Raw genomic sequence first — 18,264 nt, 5'->3', positions numbered from 1 at the left:
TTGAGAACGAAAAAAAAAAAAATAAGTCCCAAAATCGCATACCCGTAGATATAATGATGTTAGACGAGGGATCGATCGGATACGTCGCCTTATACACTTAACATAGGAGTTGTTTTGGTGGCAGCGAAAGGGACGGCTAGCTCCGGCAGGGTTGGTTGCTCACGGGGGTGGAATCTACCCCAGAACCGCCCCAAAGACGAGGGTGTTCAGTTGTAGCTCCGACGTGGTGAGAGACACTTGTACCGGACATATACATACAAGTGCTGTGCTGTGAAGTGAAATGGAATGATTATGTTTAGTTGAAAGGTAAATATATAGAAACTTTTTTGAGTATACTTTTTTGTTTTTTTTTTTCGTTCAGATATTCATATAAGACGTAAGTGTTCTTAAAGAAACTGACAGTGACATGTTCTAGTGATGACATCAATTTTTGAGATTTATTCCGATAATATATATGTAATGCATTATAAGGGTAAGGTGAATTAAATTTTAAAATATTTTTTTGAAATTTAAATTATAAAAAAAAAATTACATTGGTAACAGAAAAAAACAAAGAAATTAAATATAAATTGTGAATCGTTAATTTAATTTTAAAATGTTTCTATGACCGCTCATACCTATAAAAATTTATCTCCTTATTTTTTTTTTAATTTATTTTGAAAAAGCAATAACTAAAAAAATATTGAAATAATTAAAAATAAACCGTTATTTAAATTCGCTGCAAAAAATATCCTTAATTCTATAGAAAAAATACACAGATAATATAAAGAAATAAGAAAATACCAAACGATAATTAATCAGAACTGTTAATTTATACGTAGTTTTATAGAAGTGTCAAATTATAAAAATGGCGTTCCCGCGGGATAAATGACTTACAGAATAAAAAAAAAATATTACGTTAGCAAAAACACTCAAAGTAATTAATTCAATGTTTAGACAATTAACTTTACAAATTTGACCTAATTTTTTTAACAAATTTACATTTAGTAATTGTGTGAACGGAATAAACAAGTTAAAATTTTAACCATCGTTTTAATTAAGTTCCGTTTTACGTTAAAATTGTCATTTTTCTATCGTTTTTAGGTATATGCGATTGAAATATATAACCCGTATCGTTTACCACAGGTTCTCATCGTGTTACTGAATACACGGCGTTTTAAGTTTCTCATTAAATAACTGTATTTCCATACTATGAATTACAAAGATTTATCAGTGACATTGTTAAGGCTCCGAGTTTAGTGACGTTGAGTACCTGTGATACGAATAATGGCAAGAATTATAAAGAAAATTTTATATTCTATTTAACTAAATATATTGATGTTACTACGTATAATTAATTATGCGTAACTAAGTTTTTAACCGGTTTAAGTCGTTTTAACGGTTTAGCTTTCAGTTCCGAAACATTTTTTTTTAATCATTGCAACACTCGTATTACGTAATCAGATGATGAAATTATTATTAAACATCTTTTAAATCTTCACGTTATCAATAAAAACGTGTGATATATGTATATAATGATAAAAAAAAATAAATTAAAATGAACTTAGTGTCGCTCTAATTAATGTTAATGTAATAAAAATGTTAATTCCAATGGGTTTTAACACACCGGGGTAATAAAGCACTACAATGTATAATTTTACCCCTTTTCGTGAGATGCGCTCACAGCCGGCCGCGTGTCACACCGATAACGCTTGCATTTACTGCACTTTTAACATTGAAATTATATATATGTTGTTTTGCTATACATATACGCTCACGTTATAAATAAATTGAATCTATTTACAAAGAAAAAAATAATAATTATATGTATTGTAATACAATGAATTGATTGGAAATAATCTTTACATATACAACAAAAATAAACAGATATATATATATATATATATAATATATACTAGGAGATATCCCGGTTAAAGTTACAGTTAAAGTCAGTGGTTGGTTTAATATATGTAGCTAATATTATTAACTGAAGTTATTTGAGCAGTGTGAGCGGGTCCGGGTTGCGGTTGTAAAGTTTCGATCTTATCATCAAGTGGCCAGCTCACAGCTGGTTGTTGACCATAAATTAAACCATCTTCGTTTAGGGTTAGAACCGAATTCAATTATCGTCCAGGTAATCTTCAAACAACATGTTGAGTACATCAAAATTTTTTTAACGTTAAAATTTAGTTAATAATAAAAATAATTAAATTCTGTCATACTCTTTGACTTTGATTTTAATTATATTTTTTTAAATTTAATCTCTCACAGATAACAAATATTGTGACAGTGAACTAGACGAGTAGTTTTCAAGGAATTAAGTCAGTGGTGTCGCTTACGCAGATCACGCTTGACCGATCTTAGAAACACCCGGCTATCGTGTTACCAACATGATATACACATTTTTATATCTGTTAAATATTTAAAATATTATATTCATATAATAATATTAGTGAATCGAAATAAAAAATATATTAGTTAATATTTATAATTTAGTTATTTTTCTTATTTGGTGTGAACAGAAAACATATGAAGCGATAAAATTGAATTAATTCAAAACTTTGTTCTGTTATTTATTTGTTTAGAATAATGTTGACGTTTTGTTGAAGTCTGAGAGAGGAATTAGTATGTTTGTACTTTTATATACATATACTAATTTTTGCCCGCGACTTCGTCTGCGTTAGTTTCAAAATTAGAAATGCATAGCTGACCGAGCGAACTCTATTCCTCCTTAAGACAGTAGATAAGAAAATGTTGGATTTGATCAACTTATTTTTTTTTTGCAATCGACTGAAACGTATCCTGTGTCCTTTCCCTTGTTCTAAGTTATCTCTTCACCAATTTTTCAGCCGAACCCGTACAGCCGTTCTTGAGATATTGATTATGTAACTAAAACGACTTTCTTTCATATATAAAGATATTACAAGATTAGTAATAGTTTTTTTTTAAATTCCGAATGTTTATTCAGGATATACTATACCTCTGTACTTAGTACTTACTATAAGTTGATTCTTACGTAATTAGTTATTACGATCAACTATCAAGTGTGTAGTAACAGTTGTGACTCCGACATCAATACCGACGGTATGTTCGTATATGAGAAAATTTTTTATTCGTATGTTATTTTCTGTATGCGTGAATTACTTTCTTTGGAGAATCAGAATCACTGTATGCTTATAAGATGACAGTTATCATTCATTAATCATTTACTTTATTGCGTAAAACCAGGCTGTTGAACGGGAAACGGGAAACGCTACGTATAACGTCACGATACAAACTTATAGTAATGATAAGCATTAAGTAGGTAAAAAACGGTGCGATTAATTTAAACAAGTAACTATTCCCGTTCCACCGTTTTGTCATCAAAGACTCCGCTTTAATAAAATACTATGACTGAATGATGACTCCATACTGTTTGTTTGTAGTCAGATGCTAACAATACGAGGGTCTTGATCTCAAGAACAGCTACTTAACATACTAACTTATCACCCGTGTTCCGTCTGTCTATAAAACAAAAATACACTACATACATAACTTTTTAATTCATCTAAATTAATACAAAAATATATGTATATATATAACGTCGGAAATGTTTTTCGTAATAAAATAAAATTCGATCCGATACACATGTTTTAAACATCCAAGTGGCAATCGTTCGTATGATTGCTGGAGGCGAGCCGATCAACAAATTATTTGAATGCAAAACGATGATATCACTGCTGCTGACACACTATTACTGCCCGTGATATACCATGTTTTATTGATAAATGGCAACACTGTTTTTATATACGTTTTATAGTTATAAAATATTCGTGTTCTAAAATTAAATAATTATGTCATTTAAATGAAACTAATATTTTAAATAATAAAAATCCGAGTAGTATATCCGAAAAATATTAGTTTCATTCAAATGAATAAAACTCGCGAAAATCTTAGATCTCATTAATTATGTCTTTAACATTATAAAGTCTCCATTTAAAAATTCTGTCGTTTGTAGAAAATGTTATTTAAGATCTCAGAAAAGAAATAAAGATAATATAAAAGTATTAGTTTTCTGTGTAATATTAAGTTACGAATATAAATATATTTTGTTTTTAATTCTTTAATACAATTCTTTTGTCTACGATATATGTCAATGTCATTAATAAATGTCAACGTCATTAATAATCTGTCAAAGTACGTCAAAACGTTATTATGAATTATTGTTTATAATTAAATCATACATTACTATAAGTTTGAGTTATAAATACTCATAGTTTTTAAACGATTTTTACACTTTCGGTGATCACGAGTGCTGTATAGTAAGCGAAACGTTGGGCTAAATATTAAAAAATGTAACAAGTACGCGTAATTTATCCAAAATACATAGCTTAAATTGATATCTTCACGCGAGAATAGTCATTGTCACTCAAATATTTTATATTCTTTTAAAAATATCCGTATGTTCTAGATTTATGTTTGACAAACGTTGTAACTGACGGTGTTTAGTTTGTTGACATGAACTCGTACTAATATAAACTATACAAGGTTTCCTCGATCTTAGATACGATTAACGGTTTTTCTTATATGCTGCTTTCTATTTCGTAGGCGACCGGAACTTTGTTACCCCTGTCAGCTCTGGCAGGGTAAATGGGTAATAATGGTAAAAGGGGTAATGAGCTATCAGGGGTGACAGCGGTAACGCCTTTAGTTTAGACGCAGCTCAAGCCCTACCTACAGTCAGCTATCTCAATTATCTCCTAAGTTCACGTCACGAGATTTCCCTGTACTAATAATATACCCATGATAATATTAAAATTATATAATCCTGATAATATTGAAGCAGTCTTCATCTAAGCGTATAATGTCTTAATCGTCTGCAAAGCTGTATAACTCGAAGACAGCGGGCCCATTTATTATTCAAATACTTAAGTGCGTTATTGCTCTTAGGACGGTCCCGGGAGGAAAGATTATATTAAGAGGGTCTCGTTGAATAAGTAAAAATATTAAGTATTTAAGAATTTTATAGGATCATCCTGTTTTTTTTTTTCTTTTTTTTTTTTTTTTGTTAAGGAAATGGTAAACTGATACGGCCTTTGTTATTATACGAGTTACACGGTTTGATGTCTTAGATATGGATCAAATATTTTTATTTAGTGTTTCGTATTTATTTATTATATAGAATAAATATACATGAGCATTTATTCTGTTGTTTAGATCACTGAAATGCGTTAGGATCAACATGGATTCGCCCGTATCATCGCAAGATAACGACATCGAGGTCAACGTTGTATCGGGAGCCAGTAGTCCTGACATACCGTCGTCGCCATCTAGAAAAGAACAGAAGAGTCCATTCTATGATCTCAAGAAGGATAAGGAAGATAAGGCAACCGGAAGTGCTCCATACACCAGCTTCTCCATCAGTTCCATATTGAACAGGGCGGAACCGAGACGAGAGAATGTTCTGGAGGCGGCGCTCGCAGCAAACCACTTCGGTAACGCGAATGACGCTATGCTGTCCAGGTTTGGAACCATTTTATCATAATCATAATCAAAATCCTAATCTATAGATTATATATATCAAATCTTAGCTAATACTGTCTTTGAGAAAGATTATCTCTCACAAGAGAATCATTAATTCATCATTCCAAAATACATTAACTTCTAACTGTCAACAAACATGTTTTTTAAATACGCCCATTAAATAACCGCAGTCTTAATTAGAAGGTTAGTTAAATTTGTGATACGTTTTTTGTTTACCAATCGTTGCAAACCGACAGATCGTGCGCGTCACTTGGCTGGTTGGTACATTTAATGGTAACCACGGACCGTGCCGTGTATTAAAACGGACGCAATATCACTCAATATTCAATAAAACCACAAAACTAATCGCCGTATAGATAACCGCAGATCGTCTCCGATAAACGAGATGAGTTCGCTGTTCAATAGTCTAAAAAACTTATATCGTATCGGTCATTAAAGTTCAGTTAACAAATACTTTAATATCGTATTAATATAAATTGATATAGTTTATATATATTAAGTTATAAGTATTAATTAATTTACTATAATTCATTTTTAAGTTAACACGTAAGATTTTGCGTTTTTTTTTATTTAAATCTCCTTATTGAATTCGGGTTTCACTCGTGACCGGTCTTAGTCCGAGTACCGATAATCTAGTATTACCGTGAAAGCTAGTACTATAATTTGATAGTATAATAATCTAAGTGGAGACTTAAGTTGAGAAACCACACTAAGGACCAACTATCCACTTTACAACTAGTTATACCTATATATTGTGTGTAACGAGTAAAGTCAGGTAGTTAGCATAGAATACGGTAAAATAAATAATATATATTTAAAGAAACTTTCTTTGTTTAAAAAGCATAAAGGATAAAACATAAAAGGTATATTAAAAGATCGATTTTTCATACCGAAATTTTTATTTATCTTATATTCGTTTGAATATATGTATTTTTAAATCTCAGTAAACCAAATAATCTTAACATGGTTCAATGTTAAAGTTATATGTGTTTTACTATACAAATCCAAGTTACTAAGTCAACTCGTGTATATAGTAATTACGAAATTGTTACGTAACAACTTTATCTCCTAAACCGTATTCAGCATCCGAGTTCAAGGAATCCTCGGGATGATTAATTTAAAAGCATATTAAGAAAACGTCTCGAGACTCCACAAAACTTCAACAGACATCTAATCTTGTTATATCTTTACACGCAACTTATTCAGGTCCCGAACACATAAAATCTCTATCCATTTAATCCGTAAGAAACGTCATTACCCCATCTAATCAAGGGTTACAAGTAGTTCCCCCTTTACGGGGCAAAAACGGCCCTTTTATCTGGCGGAAATGCGTAAAACTCGGGACCAGCTTACAGACAAATTGGACTGTGTAAACAGCTCGTTGACGTGGGGCTTGACGTTCACTGATTACTTGAATTGAGGTCCTGCGTTTTACTAAAGAGGTTTTATATTATGTTATACAGCCAATGTCGTTACGTGCTAACGTAATGGAGCTTATATATATTATATTATTAATATTACAAGTTACTTATTAAGTATTAATATATGAATAGCGTGTTTTTTGAATTTCCAAATAATTTATCATCTATCCCATTTTTATTGTAAACATCTAGTTTATTTAATTTTATTAATAATTAGCTAATTGTGTTTAATCACCCAAATTAAACGGTTCATATTATTTGATATTTCCCTCCCTCGAATATTAATTACGACTCTATGTCCGACATTTTGTTTTGTTGTAAGCCATCTGTCATTTGTCGCTGTTAAAAACTTTTCCTTTTCACATTCCTTACAATGTTCCTTCTTGTTTAAAAAAAATTTAAGTAATTGAGTAATCTTATACTTTTAAGGGACATTATTTTTACAATCTCTTTTACGCTAATTAGTATTCTAAAGAGTTTAATTGTCTGAAATTAGATATACCTTTTTTCTTTATTTTTTTTTATACTTAAATACAGTCGAGCGTTTGTTTAATTTTAGTATGTATATTGTTTAGTTATTTCTACATATTGATATTAAAGTAGGTATATAAATTTAAATTGCTAAATATACAGCCAAAATATATTATTCGAATATATCGAAAGGATTTTTTGTCTGTCCGTCAGTTATTGAAAGACAATTATATATACATATTTGAATTATATATTGCGTTTTATGACCACTATTTATTATCATGGTAGGTACTCACAATTATACTCTACACTCTATCCCACACATCTTTGAAATTATCCAAGAAATATAACATAAATTAACATTAGCGTTGTAAATTAAAAGTAATTGTTTCAGCATGAAGTTTTATATATATACGCCTAACAAAAAGGATATATATATACATCGGTCTATATTGGCAGGTGTTCTGCCAATGTAAACCTTTTGAATGTATTTAAAAAATATTCATAACAATATTAAAAAAATTTGACGGTTCGTTACGGAATGTTGTTACAGAAACAAAATATTAATTGAATTTTATTTAAAAATCGGAGCGGATGATAAAGAAAAAAAAAACAAAATGGCGAAATTGGATACGACATTGTCATTCCACGCACGTTTTAATGCTTTCGCGTCAAAATCAAATTTTTAGTTTTTTGTCGATGTTACGCTTTTATTTCATTTGAGGTAAAAAATAAAAATTCCACCGGTTATTCAGATAAATCAGTTCAACCGGTAAATGCTGATATCCCCGCCATATAAATATAATGAAGTCTTCACAAACCCTAACACCTAATAATGTACCCCGCCTTACTTGGGGTGTTTTACCCTCTTAGTATAAATAACTTAGCGCTGACGGTTTGGAATAAGACACAGGATGAAGCGCTTTAAGCGATAAAAATGTATAATAATGACATGACACATAGGCTGAATTTAAATAATTTTATAATATGAAGCTATAGATGTAATAATCGGAACTCGTTTTTGATTAATGATGAAAAATTTTTAAGGTTGATTTTCTTCGTTAACTTTCGAATACAATACCACGGCCTACATAGTAGTGGCGTTGATATTGAAGAGACAAATATAGCGGGATATATATTTTTTTACGCATACGACATTTCTACTAGAAAAAATATATACGAATTCATTTTGAATTAATTCATTTAAAATTTAAAATGGAATTTGATTTCTAAAATCATTTGTATCAAATTTGTCATAATAATATTTTTTTTGCCATTTAGACGTTTTTAAGATAAATTTTATTATGGCAACATTGACGTTCGATACTTAATACGATTTATAAACATACCAATATTATAAAGTGTTCTTCACGTATAGAATGTATTATATTTGTGTACACTGAAGACTGAATGTGAAGTGTTTTGAGTGTACTAACTTCAAGGACTTGCGAGTTCGTACAGAAAAAATATATACATTTATTTATTTTTAATCTGCGTTAATCCTGTATACTCTGTTTACATATAAGGAAAATACTTTAACACAGCCACAGTGAGCGATGAGTTGTTTTTTTTTTTAACAATTCTATTTTAAATCAAAAAGGTTTTCTGTGTAAATCATAAACGCTCGTCTCGTATATTACTCGCCGCTCACAGCGAGGGTGGCTGTTATCCTTCAAGAGTATTTAAGCGCCATTTTTCTTAGCGCGTCAAAAATACCGTAAGATCTGTTATTTTGTTGTTGGTAATGTTCTGTAAGATGATACAGCATTTGAGGTTTTTATTGATGTTAGGTTTTGATACAGCGTGTTTGTATTACTTCAGAAACTTTACTTAGATCGAAGATAAGATATGATGTTTTAATAAATATGAATTATTAAGAATCGTTGGTGAAATAAAGGGGCAATTAATACAAAGAGACCGTATGCATGCCTTACGCCATTGTGTCACAAGTAAACTAAGTGTTGCCATTGTATATGAACACGAATAAAAAGAAAAAGGAAACGCTTGCTTCGGTCCAAGCGAATGCAAAGAGGTTTTTTAATATGTGTTTCATACAAAAATAAAAATAATAATAAATGCAACATGCAGATCTAAACCTATTGTTGAGTGGAAATATTTAGAAACAACAATGGACGTTTTAAAAGATGGACGAATTTATAAAATGGCTTCTTTAAGATGCGGATTGTTATAGTTGGCTTGACAGGAATTGTTTGGTTATATTAAAAATATTATCGCATGTTAAATTTGAAGGGTTACAGTCTTATTCGGAGAAGATATAAATAACTATTCCATCGCTGAAAGATATTTCTCTTAAAAGGAATAAAAATTTCATTAGAAAAGAAAATGTGATGTAATCTATATCATATCGACTGTTAAACTGAAAAGCTGCAGACTGAATGGCCGTTGTCGCCATATTGTTGTCAGCAACTTAGGAAATAAGTGAAAAGATATCTCTGAGAAGCTTTTAAACGCGTCCGAGAATACCTCCCTATCTGTTAAACCAACAAAAGGCTCCCGTGTCGCTTGCACGGACAACAGATACAACTAAACACTTTATGCTATAAAAGAAAGTACAAACGCCATTATTAGTAACAAGCGGAGAGTGTCGGGCGGACGCGCCGCGGCAAAAAGAGTGCGCGGGTGACGCGCATCGATTTTTATACCCCTCAAGAGAGGCGGGGTCATGAACCGGCCAATCAGAGCGCGGTGAGCCAACCAATCACGCCGTGGCTTCTTCCTTTCCGCTTTTAAAGGAAGCAGTACTTTATCGAGTAATGGAATTTGAGTTTGGAACTTCTCTGCGGGGATTAAATGCGGGACCAATGCAAATTGGTACGGCCCGTTCTTTTTTTTTTGTCGACTTTCTTCCGCCTTGATTCCCAGTTTATTAGCCCGTGTGTGCTTTAAATTATGAAATTCACAATGTAAAATAAATTTATAGGATCATAGAATAAATGGTGATTTAAAGTGATGATGGTTTATGTGAGGAGTAAAATGTATGCGATAAATAAGAATGCCTTTAGAGCGAGCGGCGCTGGGAATACTGAATAATATGCTATCGATACATTTTTTAATCACAGTCAAGAGTGAACGGTTGAGTAGCGTTTGTGCTACGCCGTAGCACTCCCGTAGACAATTGTAGCATTGATCGTAGACGATGATTACCTTTAGAGATTATAAAAAACTATATTTTATTAATTATTCAATGCCAATGTTATATCACACGAGTCACCAAAAATTAGAAATGAAATGTAATTTGACAAAATAACTTATTTTCTTTATAAGTTATGCGAAATAAATTATTATAAATAAAAATTATATATAGACTATTAAGCTTTTATTGATTAACTATGAATATATTAAAAAGAATATCTTCATATTAAACTAAATGTAGGTCTAAAAGCGTTCATTAATGTGGTTCGATAATAATCGACATATTCCCATCTCTATTCTCTCGAGAGCTTCAATCCTCTTTGTAACAATCGATATCGATACGAGAGTGAACCGGCTCGTTCGTGTCACAGACAAACACATAGTGATTTATCACTCTACTTATATTGTCTCCTTTTATATATATTCCTTATGGAACTTGGAAAAAAAAATGTTTTTAAATTTAAAGTGATTTTAAATTGTCTTCATATTTTCAACTAGATTTTCTTGAAGTATTTATATTCAAGTTTTCTATTTAAGTTACACTTGTGTCTTTTAAGTTATTCTCACATAATGTGTTATTATCACACTGCATATAATAAGGAAATATTGAAAGAACCATGACATTTAATTTGTCTCAACACGGCCATTGAACGTAATCCCGTCTCAGATAACATTAATGTATCAATTTTTCCCATATCGGAATTATTATACGAATTGTTTTATACTTAATGTGATTATTTATAATGAGAAATCCAAATATTCGCTTTATTATATAAAAAATCCATACCAATGAATAATCACAATTTATTACATACTGTATGGATATAGAAATCAAAGTTGTACACAATACCTATACTAGTAGGTATCTAAATTTTGAGGCACATTTGTACACGTTATCCAGTAAACAGATTTGTACATGCAGTCCCAAAGTGGACGTCACGTTTTATTAAATAAAACATTCCTGACAATTCCTTAATCTAGTAAATATACTTATTTAATTTCATTGCAAACATTTTTATTACTTCAATATATTTTTCCAAGTAAATCCTTACGTATAATATTTAGTATGTGTATTTCATTAATGTATTTGTTTAAGAGTTTCATTTTATTCAAATGAAACTAATATTTTCATTCACATCTCGTCAGCCCGTGATCGGTTGCTGCAAATTAAACGAAACGTCGGGAGTTTGTAGTTAAAATAATTAAATAACGCGTAGTAAGTCAAAAATATTAGTTTCATTTAAACGAGAACTCGCGAATGTATTGGATCTCATTATGTTTTATCTTATTGCTGTCATTTGTTTCAGACTGGGTCTGATCTCTCAGTGGAGCGCGCTGGCTGGGCGTTACGGTGGCCTGGTCCCAGCTCCCTGGTACTGGCAGAGACCACACGAGAGAACCCCTCCCAGAGGTGAGACATACTTTAAAGGCTAGATATAACTATAATACGATTAGTAATAATGAAAAAGATTTAATTTAAATTAATATTTTTGATTGATATCCGAATTGGTGCTATAGTGATACGTTTATAGGATTATAATTTAAGAATTAATTATCAAACATAATAGTTCAGTTATAAAAAAATAACCATGTCATTACACAGAAGTAACGTGCTCGAATCCAGCGGTAAGGAGGCTATAGAAATGTTCTTACGATCATCTAAACTTAAATAATAAAACAACTTTACATCCGGTTCCATTAATGAAATTATTACACGTAATTCTCCGTAACATTAATACGGAAAAAAATTACCAACATAAATCCTTTTAATACATAACGCTTACCTTAAATCAAACCATAAAAGATAATATGCTTTAAACATGAAAATATAAATATGGCAACATCACCTACATGTCACAATGACACGACTTGACGTTACTAAGGCTTGCCCGATCGATTTTATATATTAGGTCGCACAAAAAAATATAAAATAAATGTATTATATAATATAATAACATATAATATTTTCATTAATTATTATATATTAGTGTAATTATGAATATCGGAGTGTTTATTTTGAAGGTATGTCCATATATGTGTGTTGAGTAACAAGTAATCATCGCGCACAGCTGACTCGAGTGTCAAGTTGCGTATTGATCGGACGAGATTTAAAGAAGGGTTGCTAATGTAACCTTCTAATTAATTTAGATTTTGTTATATTTTGCAACATAATCATCTTGAGATATAGAAATATGGATATTTTTTAAGTTATATTTTCCTACATAAAGATTAAAACCGTTGAGCAAACAAAAGATTTTACTTCAATCGTTCATCGTTACACGAGTGATTCAAGTTCCGTATAGCAATTTGTTTTTATTAACAAACATGTCTTTGAACTATCGGTAAAATCAAAGTTATTCAGTCTTGCTATAATTTCCGAGCGGCCTATTGTTGGCACGACAAGCGAAAACTTCTCACATTCACATTTTGTATGTTAGCAGGCTATATTTATGGTAAACAAGCAATCGTCATCTGCTCTCTCAACCCCGCTCATTTCGCTTTAATTTTCCAAAACCCATCTCCGGGGAAAACAAAGCGAACGCCATTTCACGCGGTCCAAACCGAGCGAACAATGCTTTTCTGCCAACCTACTATATTTATATATAGCAACACCGGCGAACTGTCAAACATACGTCCGTCCCTCTCGCACCCGCGAGCGATACTAAAAGCTATGTTCGTTGGATGTACGCGGTTGTTTTAATTTTCGAATGCGGTTTGTTCGGATCGCTGTGAGTGCATTTGTTGGCCGCTTTTATTTTTTTTTTCATGGTGATCGAAGTCGACTACGACAGGAATTAATGCTCCAAATAAATACTCTTTTTTTCTATGTCGCACATCCCAGTCGGAGTTACATTTGATTGAAGTTTTATTCCGATGTCTGGATGAAACTTATGTTTTAAATTCAAAATCTTAGTGTAGTACTTTTCAATTGTACGTTCGGAAAAGAGCGGCGTCGTCGTTAATTAATACCGTGTTATTAAATAATTTCTAAACGCAACTCCATATTCATAAACTGCTTAACTAGTAAGCGTTTGTGTAAACAGCAAACCAACAGTAACAAAGGATTACCTGATACGGCTTCTAAAATCGATTCCAATCAGTGTACGAGCCATTTAATGAGAACCATTTTGTCTATTGTAGTACTAACAAAAGCGGCTCTTGTTATGCTGGTAAGTGATCCTAAAAGATAGACAAATTGAATAGGCTAATTTGAGCCTTGTCGTTCTGTAATAAGGTATACAATGCATTGTGTGTAATTGAAGTGTTCCCGATTCGATTGTAGTGATTCATTCAACAGCGTTGATGACATTTGAGTTCGCGCCTTCTTGTTCCGTTTGAAATTGGAATAACATTCTTGCGGTTTTGAATTAAAATGTCGAAAGTATTTAGGTTATTGTAATTGAATTTTATATTTTCTTTTTCTGTTACAAAATTTAATTACCAAACAATATATTTATTAACCTGTTGCTTTTTGTTGTGATTTATTTCCATGATTACAATTATAAATATTAACTACACTTAAAATATGTAAAGATTATTTTAAAATATGAATCCTTATGTTTGTCGCCCTCTTTTCTAACTACTTAAAAACAAAAATCCGTTAAATTGCCTAATCACAGGCGTCAAAGTAACCGATAATACATGTAATTGGATATGTGATGTTAAAACCTGTCGATATCTCCGAAACGTTTGTAAGGTTTCAATGAATGTTTGGATCCGATTTGCTTCATAAGATCGTTTGTTGCAGAGGATTCCACCACTAATGAAGAGGGCTCCGCTGGCGGTTCGCCCCGGCCTCGCAGTCCCCCACGGGCGCCCTCGCCCCCCTCTCCATCGCGGTCCTCCCCCCGCTCCCCGCGTCTCCATCCAGCGCTATACCCCCAGCAGCCGGACGTTCAAGACTCAGACCCTGACGTCGACGAGAGCGATGATTTCGACAAAGACGAGAAAAGAGATCCGAGTTCGAGCCTCGGCAAACGTAAGAAGAAGACGCGGACGGTTTTCTCGCGCTCGCAGGTTTTCCAGCTGGAGTCGACCTTCGATATGAAGAGGTACCTCAGCAGCTCGGAGCGCGCGGGGCTCGCGGCTAGCCTCCACCTCACGGAGACCCAGGTGAAGATATGGTTCCAGAACAGAAGGAACAAGTGGAAGAGACAGCTGGCGGCGGAATTAGAAGCGGCTAACATGGCGCACGCCGCGCAGAGACTGGTCCGCGTACCGATCCTGTACCACGAGTCTAGACCGACTTCCATACCGCATACTCCACTGCCGATACATCCTCAGTTCAATGAAGCCGGGGTGTATTTCCAGCCTCAAGCGCCGCAGCAGCTGCAGCCGCTGCCCTCTTCGCCAGTCACTTCCCGGGCGCCGCTGTCCAGTCTAGTGTAGTGTTCGCTTCAAGCCGCTGAAAGATTTAGCGCAGCGGATGAACACTTCTGATAGGACTTGTAACCTAAGTGACTAGGACTCGCACTTGTCAATGCCAAATTAAGATCCTAAATTAATTTATCATAATTATCGTGAGTAGTAAATCGAAGTAAATGTAACGTACAAAATCGTTGTCATTCCACATTTGTATATTATTGTAAATAGTGAATTAAAAAAAAAAATGTTTTTAAATGTTCTTGTATTTATTCTGTGCTAGCTGATAATGTAAATAGTGTACAAGCGACCGGAAACAGCTTCCAGTTATGTTGTTATTTTATATTTATATACAAAACTGTTACATGTAATATTATTTTTCAATGAATGAATAAATAAATAATGATTTTTATTAAAAAAAAAATTAAATTTAAATTTTTCGGTAGTAACGTTTTCATGCTAGCAACCCCGAATCGAAGTTTAGTGATAATTTTGTATAAATCGTTGCCATGTCGCGTCAGTGTAATTCTGTATTGCTAGCTTAATGCTTCATGAATATTAATGTTAACCTAGTAACTTATATATATTATAATATATTATAACGCTGACATGAAACTGTGAATAAATGATCGATTAATATATTGTTTTTTATTTTACCGCCATATTGACCAAATGATAAGAATAATTAAAATTGACCTTTATAAATAAAACGACGATAAATATTTGAATAGAGCTAAGCGTCGCGACACGTTTAACACTTCCGGTCAACACCGCACACGTCCGGCCGGAAACGAGGGTAGATTTACACTTGTTATGCTATCTATATTGTTTAATCAAATTTCCTTATAATTTCAAATAGAATGATAGGTCAAACACTGCTTTATACAACATAAATATCTATTAAAAATGAATTAATATAATAATTAGGTAAATATTAAATGAATCTATAATCTATTGCTAAGATGATCGACACAAAGTTAATGGATTACAGCCGATTAATGAAGTTTAGCCGATTTAGTGGTAACGTTTTTTAGCCAACAGTCTTTTAGCCACTTAGCTAAAATCCTATTAACGATTTTTTTGTCCTGGCCAGAAACGGTGCCATAAAAGTCAAATGTAACTAATAATTGTAGCCTCATCCAATCCCCTTGCATTAAAACAGACAGGACAGCTATTTTGTAAATTCATCAATTTAATTAAGCGATTCGCGATATTAATACTATTGCTGGCAAAGGAACTTATACAGAAAGAACGCAAACGGCCAAAGATCACGTGACCACGCCATAAAGCAATTTGGTTTTTATCGGCCGGTAATACAGATTACATTGTTTTATCAGCCCTCTAATTACTCTACGCGGAATCGCTTCACAAATAACACAATAGAAAATGAACACTATTTATATATGTGTTATAGCTCACCTTTGAATGACATCAAATTCTAATCATGTAATCTAGTTTGGGATATAGGAAATCTAACCGTAATTGGATGTAGATAAGATTCAAGTTTTACTGTCAGGGGAGGTGTCATCTATCTCGCATTAGATCGTTCCGGAATGTTAATTTAATTAAAATTGGAACGTTTCGCCGCGTGCCTCGGTTGGATTTAAGTTCAACTGTCAGTTCATTATCGAAATTGAATTTGGAATGCCTTTTTGCTGACGGCCAGTTGCATTGTTTCAAATGGAATAAAAAATATATACAAGTTTTTTATTTGTGTGGAATGTTAACAAATAATACTTTTATTAAAATGTCTTCAGTGAATTTTGTCTACAAACTCAAGATAAATTAGTTCTGATATAGTTGCCATTATAAATATAATAATGATAATATAATATTTCGGTTATAGTATTAAAAACAAAGAAAGAAATGTGTATATAGTCAATAAAACGTCATAGAACTTCCCCTTTTCTTATACTTGTATATTATACTTAAATGTAGATTAAAGTTGTATTGTCACCAAATAAATTATAAAAAACAATTGCAGTCCAATTATCATAACAGATAATTTATTTGTAATATATCCCGCGAGTTCGTGTATGTGATAAGCGAAATGGCGGCTAATAGCGGGCTCGCTGTCAACCGTGTTTGTTTTTAAAACTTGTAATTATTCAAATTTGGAATGGCAGATGTGTTCGGATGCGTTAATCGATTTCCAACGCGTCTCACGCTTACCTTTTTATTTACGCGATATTAAACCTTCTTGTATTGCAATAAGTTTTTTTTTGTATTCATTTTGGGTGATAGCATTAAACCTTCTTGGTATGAAATTTTGTACTTTTTTAATTGTCTGTTTGCGTTAAATTAATGTTTTTTTTTTGGTGAGTATCCGTTGCATTTGGATTATTATTTTTTTGTCATGTTTAAGGTAATATTTACAATGTAGTTAATGGTCTGTTTAATTTCAATGGCTGGTTATTAAACAGTTTAATGAGACGTGAATGTCGGTAACTCGAAAGTTACGTATAAACACATTGTTTGTTGTTAATTTTAAATCTTTTATACATTATATTAAGTTTTAGGTTATTTTTACACCAAAAAAACCTTTTTGGTTCACAGTATGAGGACGTGCGAGTATTATTAAAATTTTAACTGAAATTAAAACTATACATCAATTTAATTTTGTGAAGACTCCGAAAATTGTATAAAAATTAAATTGCTTAGTAAGAAACTTGTACTTTTCATGTCTAGTAAAGTTTTGTTTAAATCGATATCATAAAAAAAAATATTCGTTTTAAAGGGAATATAAAATGATATCATTATCGTGAGCTGGTTTGAAATCTCACTTAATTAGTTTGAACTGTTACTTAATATTTTTATAACTTAAAATATATAAAAATTAAGATTTTTCAAAATGTTAATAGTATTTGAAATCAGTTTTGAAGCCTTTATCTAACTAAGTAAGCAACCGGACCTTAAATTATTACTGATAATGGTTGTATGGCGTGATCTAACTGAGTTATCATTGAGTCAGTTAAGGATGGGTAGTTTTAGTTTAAGATTGAGTTATAAAGAAAAATGGCGGACAATTAAATAACTGTCGTCTAATTTTAATCCAAAGTGACATATATATTTTATTAAAAAAAAAAACAAACATTTAAAAGTGTCATATGTTAAACAAATAAAAAAAAAATGTGTTAAAGCCATTAAACATAACTTCATTTGATTGTACAGAAAAAAAAACTTTTTAAAATTATCAATATGGATATAACAACATTATAAAAAATACGTAATAATTAATATATATATATATATATATATATATATATATATAATTGACCGAATTGTAGCAACTAATTCATAAGATCAGTGACAACACTAATAAATTATGATGGCGTGTTCTTGTTTAATAAGGAGG

At 31.9% G+C, this 18,264-nt stretch overlaps 1 protein-coding gene across 1 annotated transcript; it reads left to right on the top strand.

Moving 5' to 3' along the window:
- The first annotated feature begins 218 nt into the window (after window positions 1–218).
- LOC116774854 (homeobox protein Hmx-like) lies at window positions 219–15,422 on the top strand. The gene is made up of 4 exons (XM_032667634.2): window positions 219–306; window positions 5,176–5,481; window positions 11,855–11,958; window positions 14,296–15,422. Exons 2-4 carry the CDS (start codon window positions 5,201–5,203, stop codon window positions 14,934–14,936), a joined length of 1,026 nt encoding a protein of 341 aa, XP_032523525.1. The 5' UTR covers window positions 219–306; window positions 5,176–5,200; the 3' UTR covers window positions 14,937–15,422.
- Window positions 15,423–18,264: the final 2,842 nt, after the last annotated feature.

The sequence above is a fragment of the Danaus plexippus genome, chromosome 23, assembly GCF_018135715.1.
Source record: "Danaus plexippus chromosome 23, MEX_DaPlex, whole genome shotgun sequence".
In the NCBI taxonomy this organism is placed as follows: domain Eukaryota; kingdom Metazoa; phylum Arthropoda; class Insecta; order Lepidoptera; family Nymphalidae; genus Danaus; species Danaus plexippus.
This window is presented reverse-complemented; position numbering and strand designations above follow the sequence as displayed.